This window comes from Prunus dulcis, chromosome 7 (assembly GCF_902201215.1).
Source record: "Prunus dulcis chromosome 7, ALMONDv2, whole genome shotgun sequence".
NCBI classification, from domain to species: Eukaryota; Viridiplantae; Streptophyta; class Magnoliopsida; order Rosales; family Rosaceae; genus Prunus; species Prunus dulcis.
Window position 1 is genome coordinate 11,823,218 of NC_047656.1, and position 24,755 is coordinate 11,847,972.

General features: G+C 39.4%; 9 protein-coding genes across 10 annotated transcripts in view; 8 read left to right on the plus strand and 1 right to left on the minus strand.

The window, feature by feature from the left end:
* Positions 1-208, plus strand: part of LOC117635375 (protein MAINTENANCE OF MERISTEMS-like) — a 753-nt gene extending 545 nt beyond the window's left edge. The window contains exon 3 of the mRNA XM_034369706.1: positions 175-208. Within this exon, the coding sequence (XP_034225597.1) occupies positions 175-208 (34 nt within the window). The remainder of the gene's footprint in view (positions 1-174) is intronic.
* A 216-nt stretch (positions 209-424) lies between these two features.
* LOC117634692 (IAA-amino acid hydrolase ILR1-like 3) lies at positions 425-2,101 on the plus strand. The gene is made up of 4 exons (XM_034368880.1): positions 425-720; positions 796-1,110; positions 1,239-1,367; positions 1,686-2,101. The coding sequence occupies exons 1-4, from the start codon at positions 637-639 to the stop codon at positions 2,037-2,039; spliced, it is 882 nt and encodes a 293-aa protein (XP_034224771.1). The 5' UTR covers positions 425-636; the 3' UTR covers positions 2,040-2,101.
* Positions 2,102-6,028: 3,927 nt separating this feature from the next.
* LOC117634361 (IAA-amino acid hydrolase ILR1-like 3) lies at positions 6,029-8,395 on the plus strand. The gene is made up of 5 exons (XM_034368438.1): positions 6,029-6,496; positions 6,971-7,096; positions 7,205-7,519; positions 7,645-7,773; positions 7,944-8,395. Exons 1-5 carry the CDS (start codon positions 6,134-6,136, stop codon positions 8,322-8,324), a joined length of 1,314 nt encoding a protein of 437 aa, XP_034224329.1. The 5' UTR covers positions 6,029-6,133; the 3' UTR covers positions 8,325-8,395.
* A 641-nt stretch (positions 8,396-9,036) lies between these two features.
* Positions 9,037-11,289, plus strand: LOC117633647 (IAA-amino acid hydrolase ILR1-like). The gene is made up of 5 exons (XM_034367311.1): positions 9,037-9,652; positions 9,794-9,919; positions 10,071-10,385; positions 10,524-10,652; positions 10,760-11,289. Exons 1-5 carry the CDS (start codon positions 9,293-9,295, stop codon positions 11,135-11,137), a joined length of 1,308 nt encoding a protein of 435 aa, XP_034223202.1. The 5' UTR covers positions 9,037-9,292; the 3' UTR covers positions 11,138-11,289.
* Positions 11,290-11,359: 70 nt separating this feature from the next.
* Positions 11,360-12,194, plus strand: LOC117635376 (IAA-amino acid hydrolase ILR1-like). The gene is made up of 3 exons (XM_034369707.1): positions 11,360-11,554; positions 11,687-11,722; positions 11,904-12,194. The coding sequence occupies exons 1-3, from the start codon at positions 11,360-11,362 to the stop codon at positions 12,192-12,194; spliced, it is 522 nt and encodes a 173-aa protein (XP_034225598.1).
* Positions 12,195-13,101: 907 nt separating this feature from the next.
* Positions 13,102-15,592, plus strand: LOC117633649 (IAA-amino acid hydrolase ILR1-like). Its single transcript, XM_034367314.1, has 5 exons — positions 13,102-13,622; positions 13,982-14,107; positions 14,201-14,515; positions 14,764-14,892; positions 14,973-15,592. Exons 1-5 carry the CDS (start codon positions 13,266-13,268, stop codon positions 15,351-15,353), a joined length of 1,308 nt encoding a protein of 435 aa, XP_034223205.1. The 5' UTR covers positions 13,102-13,265; the 3' UTR covers positions 15,354-15,592.
* A 107-nt stretch (positions 15,593-15,699) lies between these two features.
* On the plus strand, positions 15,700-18,522 carry LOC117633650. Its single transcript, XM_034367315.1, has 2 exons — positions 15,700-16,428; positions 18,507-18,522. The coding sequence occupies exon 1, from the start codon at positions 16,098-16,100 to the stop codon at positions 16,377-16,379; it is 282 nt and encodes a 93-aa protein (XP_034223206.1). The 5' UTR covers positions 15,700-16,097; the 3' UTR covers positions 16,380-16,428; positions 18,507-18,522.
* Positions 16,385-19,905, plus strand: LOC117633648 (bifunctional nitrilase/nitrile hydratase NIT4B-like). 2 transcript variants are annotated; one of them, XM_034367312.1, is made up of 5 exons: positions 16,385-17,477; positions 17,838-18,017; positions 18,507-18,800; positions 19,060-19,338; positions 19,490-19,905. In XM_034367312.1, exons 1-5 carry the CDS (start codon positions 17,009-17,011, stop codon positions 19,657-19,659), a joined length of 1,392 nt encoding a protein of 463 aa, XP_034223203.1. In that variant the 5' UTR covers positions 16,385-17,008; the 3' UTR covers positions 19,660-19,905. The 2 variants fall into 2 exon arrangements, with proteins under 2 accessions (XP_034223203.1, XP_034223204.1); XM_034367313.1 differs by lacking the exon at positions 17,838-18,017.
* A 548-nt stretch (positions 19,906-20,453) lies between these two features.
* LOC117634913 (uncharacterized protein At5g41620) lies at positions 20,454-23,432 on the minus strand. The gene is made up of 3 exons (XM_034369193.1): positions 22,938-23,432; positions 22,373-22,495; positions 20,454-22,203 (listed from the first exon to the last, which is right to left on the minus strand). Exons 1-3 carry the CDS (start codon positions 23,430-23,432, stop codon positions 20,776-20,778), a joined length of 2,046 nt encoding a protein of 681 aa, XP_034225084.1. The 3' UTR covers positions 20,454-20,775.
* Between the last annotated feature and the right edge of the window lie 1,323 nt (positions 23,433-24,755).

A 24,755-nucleotide genomic window follows, 5' to 3' on the forward strand; every position in this document is an offset into this window, starting at 1 on the left:
AGGTTTGCCAATATCCTCTCTCTGAGAGAGGAAGAAGCGGAAGAGAGAGAGAGAGAGAGAGAGAGAGAGAGAGAGAGAGAGAGAGAGAGAGAGATTCGAACCCAAAAAAAAAAGAGAGAAAAGAAAGTGTGCGTATGAAATTTTTTAATTTTTAATTTTTTTTTGCGATGAGAGGTGGAACACTTTTCTGTTCTTCCTGAATTTGTGAATTTTTTTAAGTTTTAATTTTATTAACATAATAATAATAATATTAGTGAAACATACAGCAAAATATAAAAAAATTTGATTAAAAAATACAAAAATAGAGAAGGTAAGGTTATTTTATTTATTTTTTGTTTTGCTAAGTGGGGAGGTGGGGTGGTTCAGGTTGTTTCATTTTAAATTGTTCTAAAGATAAATCTAGTTTTAAAATTGTTCTAAAGATAACTCAGTATTGATTGGGGTTTTGTTGATGATCATTCAGTGAATGTAGTATTATCGAGCACATTTGTGGATTAAATTGAGTGAATATAGCATTATTGAGCGCATTTGTTGAGTAAATTAAGTGAAAGTAGCATTATCGAAATTGATTATATCGGGTTTTGGGTTTGTTAGGAATTGGTTGAATGGGAGCACAAGAGCAGGAACCCTGGAAAGATGCATGCTTGTGGGCATGATGCTCATGTAACAATGCTGCTTGGAGCAGCTAAGTTACTTCAGAGAAAAAGCAAAGAAATAAAGGTAACCCAATTGAAATATGCTCAAAATATACCATTTATACATTGCTTAAGGTTTTGCATATGTACAATTTTATAGGGCACAATCAAGCTTGTTTTTCAACCTGGAGAAGAGGAACATGCAGGGGCTTACCATATGATAAAAGAGGGTGCTCTTGATAAGATTCAAGGCATTTTTGGGTTACATATTCAACCTCTAATGCCCGTTGGTACTATTGGTTCCAGGCCAGGTCCAATTCTTGCAGGCTCTGGTAGATTTTCAGTCACAATTCATGGAAAAGGTGGGCATGCTGCGTTTCCCCATTTGGCCACAGATCCAATTCTTGCTGCCTGCTCGGCCATCCTTGCCCTTCAACAGCTTATTTCTAGAGAAACAGACCCTCTAGATGCCAGGGTATATAATATATGCATTTTCTCATTGGTTTTCTTGTTTGTTATGGTTAGTTTATACATGAACATTGTGTGAGAAGTAGAATTCTAAATTGGGGTATATTAGATTTTTTCGTTTCGGACCGTTTATAGGTGGTTACTGTTGGGATGATTGAGGGTGGCCAAGCAGCAAATATAATCCCAGAGACAGTGAGACTTAAAGGCACTTTTCGAAGCATGACTTCAGAAGGTCTAAACTACCTTCAGCAAAGGATTCAAGAGGTATAATCTGAGGTCTAATTTAATTTAATCCCGCCATATAATTGTTTTTACTTCAACAAAGCTGAGAAGTAACTGTTTAAGCTATGATAGCAAAGAGCTATGACATGTTATGCACTTAAGACAGTCTGACATGTTATGTTGTTAGGATTTTCAGTTTAGACGACTGAACATGTTGTTAACTTATTACATGAGATGGAGCATAAATGTGTATATGATTGAGATGTTATGTTGTTAAAATTCTCAGTATAAACGATTGAGATGGAGCGTACATGTGTATAAATGATTGAGATGGAGCATACATGAGTATATGATTGGCAGGTCATAGAGATACAGGCTTCGGTGCACGGGTGCACAGCAACGGTAGACTTCATGCTGGAAAAAATGAAGCCCTATCCAGCCACAGTTAATGATGAAGCAATGTACAAACATGCAAAGAATGTGGGAGAAACTTTGCTTGGTGAACCAAATGTGAAGCTTTTTCCAATGTCTATGGGAGCAGAGGACTTCAGCTTTTACACAGAAAAAATGGCAGCTGCATTCTTCATGATTGGGACAAAGAACGAGACTTTGGACCCAAATACAGTTTGGCATTCACCCAATTTGGTAATTGATGAGGAGGTTCTTCCAATAGGAGCTGCCCTTCATGCTGCTGTTGCAATTTCTTACTTGTAATATTGCTGCTGCTGTAACTTATTAGAAATCTTTTAACTAGTTTGGTACTGTTGTGCTTTTTTAAAAAAAAAAAAAAAAAACTGCTTCTGTTATGCTATGAGAATAATCAGCTATGAAATAAACTATATATGGAAAAGTGTGTGAGTAGTCAAAGTGTTTAGTGAAATTATATCAAAAGTACTTTTAGCATGCATAATGACCAAAAAGAACATAATAAAGAAACAATTACTTTTTGGGTGATTTTATTGGCACCTCATTATTTGCTCTTTGCACCCCACATTCTCTTTACACTCCACTGAATTTTAGTAAATTTAAAATTACTTATTTTACCTCATTTTTCTTCTTAAATTGCCCTCATGAACCTCATTCCCTAACTTACCTGTGTAAATCTCATCCTATATCAAACCCCACCCATCGAAAACTCATTCTTCTTGCAGACACCCCATCCCATATCAAACCATACTCCATTGAAAATTCCCTCCATTGCACACCCTATCTAATTTGCAACAGACTCCATCGCACACCCCATACCACCTGAAACAGAGCCATCGTACAACCCATCGCAGCAAACCCCAACCCCATCGCCCCCATAGCCTCACCCCATCTTATACCCTCATCGCCAATCTCTCTAGTTTTCACAAACCCATCTGACCTCAAAATCCTCCAAAAAGCCAAGGTTTGATTTCAATTTTGATTTCAACTTTGTGGGTGTATGGTTCGAACCTGATTTTACGAAAATAGATGTTACTTTCGGTGGGTTACCACCGAAATTGTTGCATTGTTTCAGTGGTAGTCCAATGAATTTATTTCCGTTTTTTAGTGGCTATCCACCTATTGTATTTCCATTTTTCAGTGGTAGTCTATCGAATTTGTTTCCGTTTTTCAGTGGTTTTCCACCAACTTTGTTTCTGTTTTTCAATTGTAGTCTACTAAATTTTTTTCTTGTTTCAGTGAATTAGTTTCTTGTTTCATTGATCATCTACCGAATCCCTTACTAAGTTTGTACTTAATATTGTTTTTTAGATATGAAGATGACTTGCAGAGGTACTACTGAGGCTTCATCATCTCGACCTGATAGACAACGTCCCACAACCTCAATGAGGAGACATAGAGCGGCTCTCCGAGATCACTTTGAGGCTACTGCAAAGGTTGAAGATGTAGCTCCTACTCATGATAGTAATGTTGAGGCAGAGGTTGAAGATGTAGCTACTACTCATGATAGTAATGTTGATCCATCTCTACTTACGAGTTTTAAAACTCACATAACAGCTGCAATTTGGAATAACTAGGTAAGTCATTTTACTGTAACAATATAAGGCAGAATGTAAGTCTGGTTCATGGTAATTAACCTAAATATATATATATATATATTTTGTATTTGACTAGGGACGTGAGCCCCTTAGGTATATGTCGAAGACATCTACCATTCGTGAGTGGAATTAGTGGGCTAATCCAAATAATGGTATGTTCAAATGGTACATTCGGAGGTCTAGATTAAAGCAACTTATTAGATGTTCTTATCGAAATGCAGATAGATTATGGTATCTACCTTCTTTGAGAGGTGGCATCCCAAAACGAACACCTTTCACATATCTTTTGGTGAGATGACCATCACATTGGATGATGTGTCATCTAGTTTAGGCATTCCTGTGTCTGGTGCAGCTGTTGCTCCGCTTGAAGATGATAACAACACAAATTTTGAGTTGTTAGTTAATTACTTAGGAGTGACTGATGAAGAGGCTACTCAACAATTGCACCAATACAATGATGAGTATGTGAATTTGTCATGGTTACGAGCGCGATTCTTCGATGTTTCATAAACAGATTCAAAGGAGCACATCTTGTATTCGGCCAGAGCATATTTGTTGTATCTCTTGGGTTGCACTTTGTTTGTTGACAAGACTGGCACGAGAGTCCAAATTGTGTACCTTAAACTACTGAGAGACCTTGATAATGTTGCTGGTTATTCATGGGGGTCTAGGTGCTTAGCATGGTTGTATGGACAATTAGGCCGAGCTTCGAGGTTTAAGGTGAAGCAGATTGCTGGGTACATGACTTTGCTAGAGGCATGGGTATATGAGCACATGCATTGTATTGTTGTCCCTAATCATGACCTTGATTATTTAGAGGTCCAGCCTCGTGCACTTCGTTGGATTCCAAGTCGAGACAATGGGACAACATCAGTAGATGTGTAGAAGTATAGACAACAACTTGACGCTTTGAATGATGATCAGGTATGTTTCTCTTACATGTCATCTAACTTTGTCATATCACCATTTGCATCCGACCTTACATCAATTGTCTCACTAGACTTGCAAGACTTATAGTTACGCTCCTCTCACAAGCAAGTATTACTCGAGGTCTCCCCTTGCCCTCACCTTCATAATCATATCTTCTAATTACAATTACAACATTATTCATTTTCTTTGTGCACGAGCCCATCTAATTAATGCATCTCTACTATTGAATATCTACACATTAAACTCATGTTATTTAAAGTTAAAAATTTGAAACATTAATGCCACGTTAATGATATTAAAAGGGATTTAGACCCAAAAAAAAAAAAAAAAAAACTCAAAATATTTACCAAATAAGTTGTGAATTGATCACTATAGTCCATTACACATTCTGTTCCCACATTGTTGCCTTCAGTAGAGGTGTCACATTGTTTTTGTTCCTTCAATGGGAGTAAGGTCAAAATAGATTGCATTAAATTTGTGGTCGACAATAAGTTACTGAATAAATAAATATATTTCAGTTTTTTGTCACTGAACTATAGATAAAAATTTGGTAATACACCAATGAACACCGTTCCATGTTACGGTGGATCTCCACTGCATCTTAAGTTAACGACCGATCAAACACAACTGAAATAGGTTTTCAATGGCACCCCACTGAATATACTGGTGCGCTGAACGCAACCAACAACCATAATGAAATCCTAAACTTGAAAAATGCCAAAAAATAAACTCATACCTCATTCGAAGCCTCTCTAACTTCAGTCTCACCCTTCATGAATAAATACAAGATATTTTTTCACCAATATAAGCATATAAACCTCATTAGGGTTGTAAGAACATGATGCTTTGAGAAAAAAGTCAAACTAGGGTTGCAGGAACATGTGTGGGGTCTAAGGTGTAATGAGCAAATTTAATTTTTATTTTAAATAATTTTTGTCCTTAACGGTAATTATGTACAAGGGTAAAATAGGTTATTCATGTTTAAAATTAGTATGGAGTGCAAAGAGCAAACAATAAGGCGCCAATAAAATCTCCCTTACTCTTTTTTTTTTTTTTTTTTGCCAAAAAGGAAATCAACTTCTCTACATATACTCATCCTTTAAAAATAATAATTTTTGGCACTAGCATATGTAGAGATGAAATTTTTTATATTTTTTTATATTTAAAGTATAAGTATATGTAGAGAAGTTGATTTACAGTTTCTATCTTGAAGAAAACATATACTAGTTGATAAAAGAAATAATTATATAAAATATATACACTCTCATTATAATTTCAACTATCGTTTACATTTATATAAAAAAATAATAATAATAACACTATCAACATATAGAGAGCATTGATCCGAACTTATTTTATTGAAGCCGTTTAAATTCGATCCGTTCATCTATATATATAAAGCAAAAGATAGAGAATTGCAAACATTCAAAATACTAGAAAATGTTCTTGGTTAATGCAAATATTAAGAATTATTAATTAAATGAAGATAATATGGTAAATTTACACTTTTCATATTTAAAAAAAATTAAAATTAAAAGAAAAATCAGATAATGGATCCTATTTTTATAGAACACAACTATCCATTATTATTTTTAATTCTAAAATATAATTTTTAATTTTTAAAAAGAAGAGAGGCTAGTTACTCATTAAAATGTAACTTGGCCACAACAAACAAGAAAGTCATTGTCTCAAATTACGTAAATTCGATTAGTTTTGTTACTATAATAATCCTTTGTCGGCCCCCAAAAAACTATTTCAAACCCTTCTTGGTTGTGGCTGGACCAAACCCACAACAATACATTGCTTAAAGACTCGCAAATTTTTATTTACAAATTATTGTGTTTTTCGATTTGCATGGAGTGGCTGCGTCTGTTGTTGTTGCTATCAGCGTTAGCAATAACAAATCATGTGTCGTGTTCATGGGGTTTGGAGGCTGGTCCGAGTTGGGAGCTGAGTCAACTGAATCGGGGGCTGCTGGACTCGGCCAGGCAGCCCGAGTTCTTTGATTGGTTGAAAATGGTTAGGAGGAGGATCCACGAGAATCCAGAGCTGGCCTTCGAGGAGCACGAGACGAGTCAACTCATTAGATCGGAACTCGACTCGCTCGGGATCCAGTACACGTGGCCGGTGGCGAAGACTGGGTTGGTGGCTTCTATTGGTTCTGGGTCGCAGCCATGGTTCGCTCTGAGGGCTGACATGGATGCTCTCCCAATTCAGGTTTGCCAATATTCTCTCTTTATTAGAAGGTCAACAACCCCACACAAGAACCAAAATTATCCAGTCACATTGCCCCAATGGACCCATAACAGATGGAGAGATTCTCATACAAAGGAGATAACATTTTTGGCTAACCAATAGCACTAGGAATAGCAAAATACAAGTAAGTGTTTTTCTTGAGGAGGGCCGATGTGGGTTCCACCTAAGCACTCTGAATTGATTGGATACATTTGTTCAGTATTTTGAGAATCAAAATGGGAGTGAAAGGCTGTCCCTAACATTCCTAACAAATTTGTATTTGAATTTACTCCAATGCTAAACTTCATTATTTTCCTTCTTCTTTTTTTGACATGTGTATGCACATTTGTGGAGCAAATTTAGTGAATTTAGCATTATCGAGCACATTTGTTGAGCAAATTTAGCAAATATAGTAACATTATCGAAATTGATTGTATCGGGTTTCTTGTTTGTTAGGAATTGGTTGAGTGGGAGCACAAGAGCAAGAACCCTGGAAAGATGCATGCTTGTGGGCATGATGCTCATGTAACAATGCTGCTTGGAGCAGCTAAGTTACTTCAGAGCAAAAGCAAAGAAATAAAGGTAAACCAATTGAAATATATGCTCAAATCTGTTGTTTTATTTATTTATATATACATACCATTTTATACATTGCTTAAGGTTTTTGCATATATTTGTACAATTTTATAGGGCACAATCAAGCTTGTTTTTCAACCTGCAGAAGAGGGTCATGGAGGGGCTTACCATATGATAAAAGAGGGTGCTCTTGATAACATTCAAGGCATTTTTGGGTTACATATTCAACCTCTAATGCCCGTTGGTACTATTGGTTCCAGGCCAGGTCCAATTCTTGCAGGCTCTGGTAGATTTACAGTCACAATTCATGGGAAAGGCGGGCATGCCGCGTTTCCCCATTTGGCCACAGATCCAATTCTTGCTGCCTGCTCGGCCGTCATTGCCCTTCAACAGCTTATTTCTAGAGAAACAGACCCTCTAGAGGCCAGGGTATAATTTTTGCATTTTCTCATTAGTTTTCTACTTACTACTTTGTTATGGTTAATTTATACATGAGCATTATGTGAGAGGTAGTACCGTATATCGATTTCTTTTTTGTTTTGGACCGGTTATAGGTGGTCACTGTTGGGATGGTTGAGGGTGGCCAAGCAGGAAATGTGATCCCAGAGACAGTGAGACTTGGAGGCACTTTTCGAAGCATGTCTTCAGAAGGTCTATACTACCTTCAGCAAAGGATTCAAGAGGTATAATCTGAGGTCTAATTTAATTTAAGCCTGCAATATATAATTGTTTTTTACTCCAACAAAGATCGAGTTTTGACGTTTTACGTTGTCAGACAGTTTGACATGTTATGTTGTTAGAATTCTTAGTTTAAACGATTGGGATAGAGCATAAATGTGTACATGATTGGCAGGTCATAGAGATGCAAGCTTCGGTGCACCGGTGCATGGCAACGGTAGACTTCATGCTGGAAAAAATGAGGCCCTATCCAGCCACAGTTAACGATGAAGCAATGTACAAACATGCAAAGAATGTTGGAGAAACTTTGCTTGGGGAACCAAATGTGAAGCTTCTCCCAATGTCTATGGGAGCAGAGGACTTCAGCTTTTACACAGAAAAAATGGCAGCTGCATTCTTCATGATTGGGACAAAGAACGAGACTTTGGACCCAAAAAGACTTTGGCATTCACCCTATTTGGTAATTGATGAGGAGGTTCTTCCAATAGGAGCTGCCCTTCATGCTGCTGTTGCAATTTCTTACTTGGATAATATTGATGATGCTGTAACTCATTAGAAACTTTTAAATCTATTTCTGTGAATAACTCATAAATAATTGAAGTGGAGTTTTTTTTAAAAGTCAATTAATTGAATTAGAGTTGGAGAAGCAAACCAATCAACATCACTAAATAAAGATGAAGAAGTCAACGAGGTCTAGTCCAAAGGTCTCAAATTCGAATCTCTATGACGCATTTGTAGCGTGTGTGAGAACCATCATGACACTCTCGGTTGTTATATCCCGGGCTCTTGCTTTAAGTGTTTGTGGCTTTCCACTACTTTTGAGAATGCTGAAATTGCTTTACAGTACTTCTCAGACTCTGCTTAGCTTATGTAGGAAAAGATTCCAAAATTTCTACCTCACGGAGCTCATTTTCAAAATCTTCTTTATATACTCATGTCTATTTTGTTTTATATGCCGGCCTAGTAGCAGTGTTCATAAATAGATATAAACAAAAAAATTAGGACCACAATTTTATACTTCCTAGATCATCTATTTGTGGTAGGGCTTAGTTTTAAGACGAATTGGGCATTGCATTGGGTCTTAATTTTGTACTGGGTGCATGAATGATGCACAAGCTATTTTTAACAAATTTCAAATCACAATAACCTTGACAAATATAGGGTACACCATAGATTATTTTTCATTTGAAGCCTATATTTTCTTTTAACCTGCACTTTTAAAATTGTTATTGTAATTAGATTTCTGTCTGCTAAAGAAGTATTTCTGCATTTACGTATAAACAGATTATTTTCTGGACTAGATAGGTGTGACTGTGTGAACTGACCCACACATGAATCGGTGGCAATTACAAACAGAAACAACCCATTAACAAACAAACAAATGGAGCAGAAACTTTCACACCAAAACAGAAGGCCAAGGGAAAGTTTCAGGCCCAAAACTGTAAACCAAATACAGTGCTTGAGGAGAAAAGCTTCATTCACTTTCAAATTTCACCAGAAACCCAAAGGTCTTTTCTTTCCACCATGGGGTTGATGCTCTTGTGCTTATTTTTGTCAACAATCTTGGGCCAGTCTCGGGCTCTGGAAGCTTCTGAGTCAGAGCTCCCGAGTCAAGAGCTTGAGTTCTTGACTCGGGGACTCTTGGGGTCGGCCAAAGAGGCTGAGTTCTTTCAATGGATGAGAGGAGTGAGGAGGAGAATCCACCAGTACCCAGAGCTTGGATTTGAGGAGCACAGAACGAGTCAACTCGTCAGGTCCGAGCTTGACTCGCTTGGGATTGAGTACGCGTGGCCTGTTGCCAAGACTGGTGTGGTGGCTTCTATTGGGTCAGGCTCCAAACCAGTTTTTGCTCTCAGGGCTGACATGGATGCCCTTCCACTTCAGGTACTCTCTCCCTCTCTCTCTCTGCTATGAAACCTTGACTTGTTGTTGACCAGCAAATGCAAACTGGGTACTGTTTTATATTTGGTTTTTTTTTTTTTTTTGGGTCACTGATAAACAAAATGCACCAATTGAATTTGGAAGGAACAAGTAGAGTGGGAGTTCAAGAGCAAAATAGATGGCAAAATGCATGCTTGTGGTCATGATTCTCATGTGGCAATGTTGCTTGGTGCAGCCAAATTACTCCAAAGTAAAAGAGACATATTAAAGGTACATATTCTCTTGTCACACTTACTGCTAATAGCATTTAGTCTCTATTTGAGTGGAGGAAGTTTCGAGTTCAAATCTCGTGTAGGATGTAAATACCTTTTTAACAACAAACCCAAGTCATAAAATTTGATGTCTGTTTGATGCTTTGAAGGGAACTGTGAAGCTGATTTTTCAGCCCGGAGAAGAAGGGTATGCCGGAGCTTACCATATGTTACAGCATGGTGTTCTTAACGACGTTGATGCCTTCTTCTTTATACATGTTACGCCATCACTACGCACTGGTGTGATTGCTTCAAGGCCTGGCCCAATGCTGGCTGGTGCTGGCCTCTTTTCAGCCACAATCAGAGGAAAAGGTGGACATGCAGCTGCCCCACATAAGAACAAGGACTCAATTCTAGCAGCAGCATCAGCTGTGGTGGCCCTTCAACAGATTGTATCAAGAGAAACAAATCCTCTTGAGGCCAGAGTAATCTTTTCTCTTCCGCCTTTTAATGAAATTTGATTAAGCATATAATTTCACATGTTTTAATTTTCATATTCAAAACCAGTGACAGGAAGAGCCCATATTTCCATTCTCGGTACATTTGAATTATCAATTATGTAGGTGGTGACAGTTGGATTCTTAAAGGGAGGTGAAGCAGGAAATGTGATCCCTGAATCTGTGAAATTTGGAGGAACTTTTAGGAGCTTGACTAATGAAGGCCTCACCTATCTCCAAAAAAGGATCAAAGAGGTAAAATAGGCAATCACTCTATGACCATGAATTTCCTCCATTACAATTTTCAATCGAATAAAGTACCAATTTTCAGTCGGAGTGATCTAACCGAAAAAGTATTGCAGGTCATAGAACTGCAGGCAGCCGTGCATCGATGTGAAGGTACAGTGGACTTCATGGAAGACACACCATTGCCTTATCCTGTAATGATCAACGACGAACCGTTGTATGAGCATGTGAAGAAAGTTGGAGAGGCCCTGCTTGGGGAACCTAATGTGGAGCTTTGCCCAGTGATAATGGGAGCAGAGGATTTCAGCTTCTACTCAAAGGAGTCTGCTGCAGCAATTTTTGTGCTTGGAATAAAGAATGAGAGTCTCAAATCAGATCAGCCATTGCACACATCTCACTTTGTCATTGATGAAGAGGCTCTTTCTGTAGGAGCAGCTCTCAATGCTGCTGTGGCAATCTCATACTTGGATACACATGTTGTTCGGACTCATTAAGACCTTGAATTTTGGTTTTCATTCAAAATCCATCAATGTAAATTGGCCTCAGAGTATCAAATAGAAAACATTTTGGTTTGAAGAGACCATAAGCTTGAATGTGCTAGAATTACATTGAAACTTAATGAGACACCCAGTATATTGATTTCTAATGATACAGCCCCTGAACGTATCTACACCAATAATATTTAAGGCATTTTTTGGTTACATATTCAACCTCTAATGCCCGTTGGTACTATTGGTTCTACCCCAGGTCCAATGCTTGCAGGCTTTGGTAGATTTTCAGTCACAATTCATGGAAAAGGTGGCCATGCTGCATTTCCCCATTTGGCCACAGATCCATTTCCTGCTGCCTGCTCGGCCGTCATTGCTCTTCAACAGCTTATTTCTCGAGGAACAGACCCTCTAGAGGCCAGGGTATAACATATGCATTTTCTCATTAGTTTTCTACTTTGTTATGGTTAATTTATATATGAACATTGTGTGAGAAGTAGAATTCTAAAACGGTGCTGTATATTTGATTTCTTTTTCGTTTCGGAAAAGTTATAGGTGGTCAATGTTGTTGGTGTGAGCCATGATTTCCTGGTATAATTCACGTTACCTAATTAGAATAATTACCTAGTTAGGATTCTGTGTAATTAGCTAATTACTTTTCTTTGTAGGAAAAGTTAACTTGTACTTGTATATATATCCTCCTCTTTGAGAAATATAATATCAATCACAATTATTCAATCCCATGTTTAGTTTGAGTTGGTATTTGAGCCAGTTAACCCTTGTCTCCCAAACAAAAATACAAACCTACCTAACGAGATACATGGGAGTCTCAAATCAGATCGGCCATTGCACAGTGATAATGGGAGCAGAGGATTTCAGCTTCTACTCAAAGGAGTCTGCTGCAACAATTTTTGTGCTTGGAATAAAGAATGAGAGTCTCAAATCAGATCAGCCATTGCACGCATCTCACTTTGTCATTGATGAAGAGGCTCTTTCTGTAGGAGCAGCTCTCAATGCTGCTGTGGCAATCTCTTACTTGGGTACACATGTTGAGACTCATTAAGAGATTGAATTGGTTTTCATTCCAAATCTATCAATGTAAATTGGCCTCTGAGTGTCAAATAGAAAACATTTTGGATTTGTAGAAACTAAAAGCTTGAATGTGCCAGAATTACATTGAAAATTAATGAGACACCCTGTATATTGATTACTAATGGAACCAGCCCATGAAGTTATGTACACCAATAAATTGTAGTAACAATCCTTGATCTACACTGCAATTTGCATTTTCATCATTGAATTCCAGTAATAGTTGTTGTTGTCCTTCAACTTGAACCCACGTTGGACGAAAATCCAAACCAAGGTATAATTGAGTGACAATAGCTACAATTTAGTCTTTCTTTTTTTAAATACAACTAAAGGGAATTGAACGCTTAACTTAATCCTCACTCATTTTCCGAGGCTTTCACCATTTGAGCTTAACATAAAAGCTTTCAACATCAATAACTTAATTCCTTGCTAGATCAGCATCTACCGTCAGGTAAGTACGAATTTTAAGATTTCAATCATCCGTTAAAGCAGAGAATGACCTTCCTCTTCCATGACTTTCTAATGCTATTTCTCATCTCAACGAAGCAAGTTTGAAGGGCATCTCAAAAAGTTTATCTCAGATTGGTTAATGCATGTAAGTAGGGTTTTCTATTGCCTCCCTATGACATGACTTTATTGAAAGCAAATCCTACCACTATCTATTATACACCAAAAATGTCAGTATCAATGTCACCCCTATTTTGCTCCTTTACTTTACCAAGATTTATTCTTCTTCTTTTTTTATCTGAACCAAGAAGTATTCTTTTGCTTTGATCATTCATACTAAACCAGCACTTCAAATTGACATATCAACCACATCAAAATAAAATGTTTTCCATTTTTGGCTAAACCAGCACTTTAAACTGACTTAATCAACCACTTCAAAATAAAATGGTTTCCATTTTTGGGTAAATGCAGCTACCTAGTAATGAAAAGAACACAACTTTCTCAGGCACGTGTGCAAATCTGACCTACCCCTCTACTTGATCTCAAGCTTAAAAGAGGCACACATGGTGTTCTTGGAATCTCAGAAGATATTTTTCAAATGGGTTTCAATTTCACTTTCTCCTTGTGCTTCTTGTTATCACTAAAAGCTGCACTCTTTCATCAAACTTGGGCTGAATATGGATCAGAGCTCGGGTTCTTGACTCGGGAGTTGCTGGAAGCGGCAAGAGATCCCGAGTTCTTTGAATGGATGAGAGGGTTGAGGAGGAGAATTCACCAGCACCCTGAGCTGGGATTTGAGGAGCACAGGACGAGTGAACTCGTCAGGTCCGAGCTTGACTCACTGGGAATTGAGTACAAGTGGCCTGTAGCCAAAACTGGGATGGTGGCTTCTATCGGCTCTGGCTCTAAGCCTGTCTTTGCTCTTAGAGCTGACATGGATGCCCTCCCTCTGCAGGTTCTCTCTCTCTCTCTCTCTCTCTCTCTCTCTCTCTCTCTCTCTCTCGCACACAGAGTTGCCATAATTCTACTGCTTCATATCTTCAATCACTCTGCTAAGCAACCCACAAAGTACGTCTCAACCTTACAATCTGAAAAAGTTGACATCCATTATAAAAGTACGCATGAGAATGTGATATGGAGCAGTTCATTATATATGTTTATAATAGTATGGTATTTAGCCAAGCGTCAAATTGGGGTCAACTTGTTTCCTCATGATTGCGTTTTATGATGAACTCCCTTTCGCAGTAGTAATTTTTAAGTAGCTGCTACTATTGATGTCTGATTCCTTGAAACCAATCTCATTTTGTTTGGAAGGAATTGGTAGACTGGGAATACAAGAGCAAGATTGATGGGAAGATGCATGCTTGTGGTCATGATTCTCATGTAGCAATGCTACTTGGAGCAGCCAAGTTGCTTCAAGACAAAAGAGATATGTTGAAGGTAGATGAAAATCTATATCTTATGTTATGTTTAACAGCCAAAAAACTACTAATCTACTTCTGCAGGTCCTAATATTTCAACATGTTATTGAAGGGAACTGTGAAACTAGTTTTCCAGCCTGGTGAGGAGGGTTATGCCGGTGCTTACCATATGTTACAAGATGGTGTTTTAAATGATATTGATACCATCTTGAGTTTACATGTTTTGCCATCAGTGCCTACTGGTGCCGTAGCTTCGAGGCGTGGTCCAATACTTGCTGGTGTAGGGCTCTTCTCAGCTATAATACAAGGGCAAGGAGGGCATGGAGCATCCCCTCATCAGACAAGGGACCCAATTCTTGCAGCAGCCTTGACAACCCTTGCTCTCCAACAGATTGTGTCTCGAGAGACCGATCCGCTTGAATCCAGAGTACTCTTAATTGCTTCTTTTTTTCTGCAAATTTTTCTAAGACATTGAAATTTAGTTAAAAGCTTTTTCATAAATGAGTAGACTACTATTGATATGGTTTCGAACCAGTCGATACAATGGTTGACATTAGCCTCTATATACCCGTGATACAAGCCAAATAAAAAGTAGAATGAGGGCTGTCATTGGCTATAGCATCTTAACAGCAATTGACAACCAATAATTCTGATCCATCATCTTGTATCTTGTAGGTGGTAACGGTTGGGTATCTACAGGGAGGTCAAGCATTAAATGTGATCCCAGACAGTGTGAAACTTGGGGGAACTTTTAGGAGCTTGACTTCTGAGGGCCTCTCATATCTCAAAGAAAGGATTAAAGAGGTATACATGCCCTCTTTGTCCAAAGATTTTAAACGCATATTCAATCTAAGTAGATTTTACTAAATACATTCCACTTACAGATCATAGAGCAACAAGCAGCTGTGCATCGTTGTACTGCGGTGGTGGACTTCATGGAGGACAGACCACTGCCCCATCCACCAATGACTAATAATGACGCGCTGTATGAACATGTGAAGAAGGTCGGTGAGGTCCTTCTTGGGAAACCTAATGTGCAGCTTCTGCCACTGACAATGGGTTCGGAGGATTTCAGCTTCTTCTCGGAGAAGACTGCTGCTGCAATCTTTGTTGTTGGGATAAAGAATGAGACTCTGAAATCAGACCGAGACTTGCACTCACCCTACTTTTTTATCGATGAGGAGGCTCTTCCAATAGGAGCAGCACTTCATACTGCAGCTGCAATCTCATACTTGGATGGCCATGATGATGTTAACACTCAGTAGGAACATGGTTCGCTCTACAATTCTAATTTCTAGAATTAAGAACGATAAAGATATTATAAAATAAAATAAAAAATTAAGAAATGAATGCTGCAAATCCCGTCGTACTAAAGCACAAATGCAGTACTCATATCACTTGGTGATTGTGCTAGTGTAGCCATACTTGGATAGCCATGGTGCTAAGACAGAGTAGGAGCATTGTTCTATTTTCACTTAAAAAAATATGTAGCCTTAAACTCTTATACTTTCTCTAAGCACTCAGAAGTCAGAAGGAGAGAGAAAATTGACACACATAAAGCCCCAGCCATATCTAAACACAACATCTAATCACTAAAATTTGTTAATCAAAACTCCCAACTCCACAATGTAGACGTCAGAGAGCATTGGCTGTTATCTGCATAAACTCTAGGCATTGCATCAAGAGAGTTAGCAAGAAACTCAGCCTTTTGAACTAATCCAACTGCGACCGCTTATCTTTTTAATTCCCTGCTCTTCCATTTCTCTGCGGCATCTGATCAAACAGCCTGTATGGCTCAACCAAATCCCCAACACTCGCATGCCCAGTGAGCAAAGTCGCGATTGAGGGCAAAAACGAACTGGGTAAGCTATTGGGTGAAGCTAACGATGAGCAGAAGAGGATGGTAGGCATGAGATTGAAAAAAGGTTTGTGCTTTGCATGGCTTTAAAATCTCTTCTTCCTCGTTAGGATTTTCGTCGCAGAGACATAGAGCCTTCTGACCTGACGACATGTCGTTTTGTCCTCTCCTTAAAACGGCAACTCTTATTCACTGGTATAAATATATTAGAGAGACGCCGAAAACCGAAACACAAGAGAGATATATGGCGGTGTGGTCATATCCACCGACGCCCAAGCAGCTGGTGGTGACGGCGTGCTGTTTCGTGACGGGGGTGGCGCTGTTCGCCGTCGGAGCTCATCTTTCACTGGCCAACGTGGGCCCACAACAGGACCGGGTCAAGGCTCGCAGGAATTTCGTCAAAGACCGACTAAGAAAGCTCCTGGATGATTAATTGGTTTGATGGCTTTCGAGCATTGAATTTTGTTCCTTTTTGTCTCACAGTTGAGTAAGAAATGTGATGTTGTCAACTTGTCAATTTCAACTCTTGATTAAGTGATGTTTTTTTTGTTTACTTGCCAATGCCATATAATTTTTCAAGAAAAACCCTGATCCTCAAAAGTCAATTCAACCAGCTGTTTGTTTGAGAAAGATGTCTTTGGTTCTTTTTCATGAATGCATCTTACCTAGTTGCATAGGTCTGTAAAAACATCCTTGTCGATATCAATCTTTCCATAGTTCAGGTGTTCTTTAAAAACAGTAGAAAAAGATGCAAACTTGCACCTTTCATCTTCATCTTGGCCAAAAGCAAAATGGAGAAAGGACTTGACCAGACCAGGCACTAGATTTCTTGCAAGATTAATGACATGTTCATGTAACTGACGTGGCAAAATGCAATCTTTTTTCAATTTTGTTTTCTCTATAATACGATGAGGAGCAGAGGAAAGGACAGACACTTTACTATTTGAACTTGCCCAAAGGCCAAAGAGAAAAGCAAAGCTCTTGTCCTTTGCCCATAAGTCGTCTGCTCAGCCACATTACATGCATTAAGCCACTACAACCAAAAGCACAGAGAAAATTCAAATGGAGATCAATCAAACCTTACCCTCCAACACACTCGCCATCACAGACCCACCAGAGAACCCTTCTTCACAAACTCAACCGCCACCACAACAAGAGCAGCAGCAGCTAAAACGGCGTCGTTACATTGACAAGCATTCCACAGTGAACGGCCGTCACAGGCGAGTCAGAATACCCGTGACCTGTTGCCCCGGTATTTTCCGGCTGACCCAAGAACTGGGTCACGGATCCGACGGCGACACCATCCAGTGGCTCCTCTCCCAGGTCCGACCTGAGCTCGTCCTCCCTCCACAATCCAACAACAGGACCCGTCGGCTTCCACCCGACCCGGTTCCCCAACCCAATTGCAGATACCCGGGTGCAGCAGAAGATGGGTTGGATCACAAGGCAGTGGCTCGTCTTCCGAGCGTCACTGTGAGGGCTACTGTGGTTCAAGCATCCACTGTGTTCTTCGACACTCCAGCGACTCTAGGTAGCCACTTTGCCCAACTCTCTCAAATGGGTTGCTTTTGTTTTCATATTTGGGGTCTTGTAGAGGTTTCTGGGGTTTATGGGATGCTTAAGATCTTTGTTTTCTTTATATTCGATGATTTGGTTAAGTGGGACCAGGATTTGTGGGTCAAAATATGTTCTTTCTGTATGAAGATTGGGAGATTAAGGGCCCACCACCCTCCTCCTTCCTTACGATTGTGGACCTGAGGTTTTGTTATGTACTCTGGGACCATGTCCTTGTAGGCCATTGCAAGTTCATATTATATTTTTTGATCCCCATATATTTTAATTTCCCAACCATTTACAATTTGGGTTTCTGTCATTTGTGGGTTGTTGGCAGATAAAGCAGAGAGACTAGTTGCTGGTGCAGCTGCATATGGATCGCAATTGGTTGTGTTTCCTGAAGCGTTTGTTGGTGGTTATCCCCGTGGTTTGATGTTTGATTCTGCAACCGCAACTCTTTCGCCGGAGGAGAAGCAGGCCTTTGAGAAGTACTATGCCTCAGCCATTGATGTGCCTGGTCAGATTCCTTCCACTGAAGATGAAGTTTTCGTTTGAATGTGGTCTTCTGCATCATATTACCTTCTTGGTTGTTCTGAATGTTAGCATGTGTGACATTTAGAATTGTTGATAATCTTTCCCTCTATGTTTAGAAGCACTCTTAACAATTTCAAGCTGGTCTATATCAAGTTTCTGGCAGTCAAAAATTTTGGTATATACTTTGTAAGAAGTTAAGAACTATTGTAAATCTTTTCTCAGATGCACATAGCTGTTTGTACCTTTATGTGTGGTTGTCTTGACCCCCGGCTAAAAGTTGGAAGCGTGTGTAAGTTTAGCTTTCTGATAAACTATTGATTTGTTTTATCTAGTCAATGTCTTTGAATTTTCAGTTTTATGATAAATCATTGATTTACTTTATCTGTGGCTGTTGAAATTCTATGTCATACATATAATACATTCTATCTTTTTTATTTGAATAATGAAGTTATCTTTGGTGTTTGATATACAGGTCCTGAAGTAGACAGGCTAGCAAAAATTGCAAGTAAATATAAAGTTCACTTAGTAATGGGAGTAGTGGAGAGAGTTGGATTCTATCTCTGTAGCACAGTGTTATTTTTCGATTCATTTGGCCAGTGTCTTGGAAAACATCCCAAGCTACTACCACTGGCGTCAGAATCTCCAGTATGGTGTTCTGGAGCAAAATTGCCACTGTCTGTGTATGACACTGAAATTGGGAGAATAGGTGGCCTTGTTTGTTGGGACAACAGAATGCCAGATCTAAGAACTCAATTATATGCCAAAGGTAACTATGCTATCATACATGCTACATAAAGAAACACTCTTGCTTAGTGTTTTCAATTTTTCAACCAAAATCACCATGACCATCCAACATAAGAAAAGGTTCCACTTATCTGCCGCAGCCATGGTCATGATTTCAAGTCCACTAGTTACTTTATCACCTTTAGAATACTACGATTGTTTTCTTTAACATGGGACTCACTGGAATTTTAGTCCAAGAGTTCTTGGTTTCTGATCTTAGTTTCTTGCCCCTATATCATTAGGCATTGAAATATATTGTGCACCCACAGCTGAAGCAAGGGAGATTTGGCGCTCATCCATGACCCATATTGCCCTGGAAGGCGGCTGCTTTGTTCTATCTGCAAACCAGTTCTGCAGACGAAAAGACTATCCACTGCCACTGGAATGTGTTTCTGGAGATTCAAATGATGCGACATCCTTGGATATCATATGTGCTGGTGGGAGTGTTATTGTTTCCCCATCAGGAACCATATTGGCTGGACCTAATTACCAAGGAGAATCCCTTATCTCAGCTGATCTAGGTATGAACAATTTGTTTCAGAAACAAGTAAATCACAGTTAGGATGATATGCAAACAGCCTTCTCTCTTTCTTCCTCTCACACACACACACACACACACACACACACACAGAGAGTTGAGATGATATCTAAAGTACTATTTGATGTTCTTAGATCTTGTAGAGATTGCTCGAGCAAAACTAGAATTTGGCGGAGTTGGGCTTGGGCACAATGCAGGGCCAAATGCTGTTGGTTGGAGGAGGACAAGCATACCGAATCCCGATTTGTTTGCTGCGACCGTGAAAACAGAAGTTTCTGATCATGCAAATGTGCTGTATGCATGACTCTGACTCTACCTTGTAGTGCCCCGACTCTTAACTACAAACGTAGACTCTGCTTGAAAATAGCCACCTTAATCTACTAGAACTAGGAAGTATCTTGTAGTAAGCTTTTGAACTTAGCGACTGTTGTAGCCATATAAATATTTTTCTCCAGCTCATGCCTGCCTATTAGATTATATTGTACAGTTGATCAGATGTTGGTTAGATTAATTTGAAGTTGTAACATCTCACGATCTTTTTTGCTCTGAATTTTGGCAGCTCGTGATCGTATCGGCCTCCAAAAGCTGTATCACAATCTAAATTCATCCAAACAAAAAAATAAACCATTTACATATTGGCATGAATTGTACAATGTGCAATGGCCTCCTACACCTCCATACATTATACATATTCCCTTGACCATTCCTCGATTTAAATAATCTCATAATATAATATGAACCAATATTCTAGACTGCATGATCCCCCCCTTGCGTTGCATGTTTTTCGAATTAAATACTTTGTAAATCTAATCCATATTTGCATGAAATTGATTATAAAAACCCCTGGACGATTACATTGCCTTCAGAAATTCAATGGGTTTCTAATTTCAGTCTACCCCTGGATATGTGCGTTTCATCTGTCACTGCACTATTATAATGCTGTTGGGTATTGGCTAATTATAAGTTTGTTGCCTCATCCTTAATAATCATACACAAAATTGAAAAGTTACCCAAAAACCAAAAACAAATGGCAAATACATATAAGAGAAGAAGAAGAAAAACTGAAGGGCGAAAATTGAAAAGGAAATAACAAAAAGGAAGGGGAAAAAAAACAAAAGCAAATATATAATATTTCTAGTATAAATTGAGACAAGCATGATACATACTAGAAGCTTTTGTACAGTACAAGCTCGCTAGATTATCACAGCTTTCTTCGAAAAATCTCCAACACAAGCATTTCAAGAGAGAATGGTCTAGCACAAAATGAGCAGAGATTGCTGCGACTTAGCAGCACCTGGTGATCACAAGCCAAAAGCATCGATGAGCCAAATCGTTTTCCACCAGCCTGGGCTATTACAAAACCACCGTGCCAAAACAAAAGGCTCTGACTATGGCAAGGCATTGGCAAAAAGAGAAATTTTCACCGTTTTGACCTTCTGCCATTCTGGCCTTCGCCTCTAGCTTCCCCTAGCCTAGACTTTGAACCATTGCCTTGCGCACTGGGAGGCCTATCTTGAAATGTACCGGTAGGATCCCGTGAAGGCCATGGCTGGCCCCATTGCCGTGTTGGACTAGCATGAACTCTAGCCGGTCCAAGCCTAGAACCAGACAACATTTGGTCCCTAAGACCCTTTGATGATTTATACCCTTGCATTTCATCTCCACGACCTTTTCCTTGCTCTTGTCTTTGCCTCTCCAGTTCAGGAAATCTCTCCCAATCTATCCCATCTCCTGAATTTTGGAGCTTTTCAGCTTGCATACCCCATTCCACTCCATCTGATACGCTTCTTTGCAAAGAAGTGCTTCTTCTTGGTGGCTTCCCAGATGTAGACTTCCTCCCTTTGATTTCTTCGACATCAAATGGAGCCCACCTTGGATCACGAGCAGCTCCAGAAGCATGAATCAAGTTGTAGCTTCTGTTGTTGTTGCCCATGCTTAACTCTATGGAATGAAGATCACTTTCAGCAGAATCCTCTTCACATTCTATTCCATCTTCAACTTCTCCTCCATCCTCATCTTTTTCATCATCCTGATGGGAACCAAGATGAGCTCTGCTTAGATACGCGGAAATTTCTTCATCATTCAGATGAGAAGAACCACGTCCCTTTTCTTTGGTTCTCTTACTTCCCATAAAAGCTTCAAGTTGACTCCTCAATATATCAACAGCTGCATTCTTCTCCTCAAGCTGATGTTTTGCCTCTGAGAGTTTCACTTGAGCTCTCTCTTCACGCAATACGTCTGCAAACTGCATCATCTCCCTTTCCTTCTCAACATCTTCCCGAACTTTTGAAGACTCCCTCTTCACTTCCTCTGCTTCAGATTTATCTTCATCAATGTCCCTGGCTAATTCATCACATACTTGTTCCATTATCTCTCTAGTTCTCTTCTCACTCTCAAGTTCTTTCACCGCCTTAACAAGAGAGGCTTTTGTCTCTGCCAGTTCTTTCCCAAGTTTCTTATTCAAGCTTTCAGACCTTCTTCTCAGTTTCCGCTCTACCTCAAGTTCACCTGCAACAGCCTCAATAGCAGCCTCAACAACTTTGTGCTCTTTGCTTTTCCAAGCTGCCTTTTCTTCAGCAAAACACTTCATGAGATAATTGATCTCATTCTGGTCTGCGCGTTGTTCTTGGATAAGCTGATTGACCTGTAAACGAGCCCTCTCCAGCTCAGCATGTAAGGCTGAGATGAGGGCCATGCTTGAGGAAGGCCGATCTTCATTACCCCAAATGCGGTTGATAATTTTCAGTAGCTCTTTAGACGTGGTCAAAGCATTGCTAACATCCTTCAAATGAGTCTTGACTCCAACAGTGGAAGCAGTAGGAGTCTGGGCTCTAGATCTAGTCTCAACCTGTATAACAAAAAGATGAGAACAATACTATCATCTAATAATAATACCATCTGATACAATTTAATCAGAAACAAAAATCTCTAGTTATAACAACTTTGAAATGTTAAGAAAAGAGCAAGAGGAAAGCAAGGTCCTTTCCAAGAACCAAGTAGATCATTGACCAATGTACCTCCATTAAGCTGCCATTGCGATGAGAATCCAACATTCCAGCATGGTGGTCTGTGAGCCTGAGCCTCTGTGAAATGGAGGGCGTCCTTCGATGGAAACTACCAGTTCCAGATCTGTCCGTCCTCTAGAAAATGAGAATGCATAACAGGTAAAATTAAGGGCAATTTCTCCACCATGCCTAACTGATAGTGACAAATAACAGGTACAATCAGACTTGCATTGATCAGGGGAATGTATCACATCGTTTTAGAATGGGACACCTACAAAACTCCAAATTTAACAAAACCTAACAATCAACCGACTATCTAACCACAACATCAATTTCTCAATTCAATTCTATTAATTAATAGTTCAGAAAGGAAAAAAAAAAAAAAAAAAGGCAAGCTTGCTCAAAAATTGTATGTTTGATGAGACGTAAAAAACCCAAAGAGCAACTTAAAAACAGAAACTTTAAGCTAAACCCAACACACAAGTGACATAGCACAAACTCTACAAACTACATTTTCCATCAGATTCCCGCAAATTCTCACCAACCAAACAAAACACGAAGCATAGAGAAAACCCACCTCGGAAACAGGACTATGAGACGGATCGGAGAGATGGGGAGGCAGAGAACCCGAGTGCGCCGATCTCGCGATCCTTTCTCTCTCTCTGGCCTTACTATTCATAATCTCCATCTTCCTCAACCTCCTCTCGTCCGACGACCCTTCCCTCACTCTCGGAGACGGCATGTCGTTCATTTCCCAGAGCGTGGCGGCGAGCTTCCTGGCAGACACTGGCGCTTGCTGCTTGGACCTGCCGGCGCCGTTCTGGGAGGAGGCGGCGTAGTTGGGGGAGTCCATGGCGCGCAATGCCGACGCGGTAGGTGACCTGGAGCTCATGAGCTTCCATGTGGGCACGGGCGTACTGGATCGGCCCCTCTTGCCCACCAGTATCGCCCTCTTGAATCTGTAGTTTTGGATGATCGAAGACGACGAAGAAGCTGACGACGAGCACCCTCGCTTTCTGATTTTGCCAGGGATCAGCAGGTCCATACCCAAGCCGTTGTTCTGCCTCGGCATTTTCACTTTTTCGAAAACCAAAAATCAAAATCAAAAAAAGAAAATGGAAAAAAATTGAAGTTGGTAGATTTGGGTTCAGGGCGTGATGAAACGCACTGTCTGGTTCATGGTGAGAATGAGAAGAAAACGAGGAGTGAAACCCTAGAAACTTAAAAGAGGAGAGAGAGAGGTTTGATGGCTCCCACTTAGCTCAAGTTCCAGATTTGATCAATACAGAGACAGAGTGCTGAGCTTGTGCAGGGGGACTTTCTCCTGTAAAGGGGTTAAAGAGGAAAGGGAAGGTGGAAGGCGCGGGAATGATTGGGTGAGGCCGAGATTAGGTGAGACTGAAACCGCGGTGGGTAGTTATTGGGCGGCATTGATTGGGTTTTAATGTTTCGACCAATCGTGTGGCTGTGGTTTCGCTCTACTTCTTTTAAATTTGAAGTGTATTTATTAGCGAAAATTGGGTGGATTTTTGGATTTTTAAGCTTTGGAGTTCCTTCAACAACAACCAGAAAAAGAAAAAAAACAACTTTGGGGTTCCTAGAGTTTGAATAAATAAATAAATCCAGCAAGCACTTTCCACTTGGATAAAATCCCGTCCACTTTGGTTGTTTTAGGAAAAAAGTTAAGAAAAATATTTCTTTATCTATGCGTAATGAAACATTCGAATTTGAGACTTCTTCCATTATTAGTAAAAAAAAAAATCATTAGATCAAAGAGTAATAAAACAATCGTATATTGGCCTCGAGTTGAGTTACGGCGTAGTTTTATTCTCTAGAATCTTTGTTAAGAGATGTTTATCTCATCTAACATTCCAAAGGAGGTCAAGTAAATACAATTTAGAGGCAAAAAATAGTACCAGATCAGCAATCAGTGTAAAATAAAAAATAAAAAAAATTGGTGTTTCAGATGAATTTTTTTGTTTGTTTGACTGGAAGATTGTTGTTTAGAATTTGATTGCTTGCCATCGAATTTTAACATCATTATTGCAATTTTCAAGGCTGAATTTGACATGAAGCGTAGCGCAACTTTAAATAATGACTCAAGTGCAATGATTTTCAATTGTGTGCAATTCAAATTTCACCCCACTTCTACCAGTTTCACCTTTTCAAACAAATAATTTTTTGGTATACAATAAGGTAAAGGTAAAGATTCCTCCTTCGATCACTGGAGACCTTCAAACTTTGCCGGTCAATTATATATATATATATATATTGGTTGGAGACTTGAAGTGAAGAAACAATACTATTGTTTTGGTAATAAAAAGAATACTATATTTGTTAGGCCATTCTAGGATGTCAATGAGCTGCTTTGGTTTGGTTAGGTTAGGATTCTTTT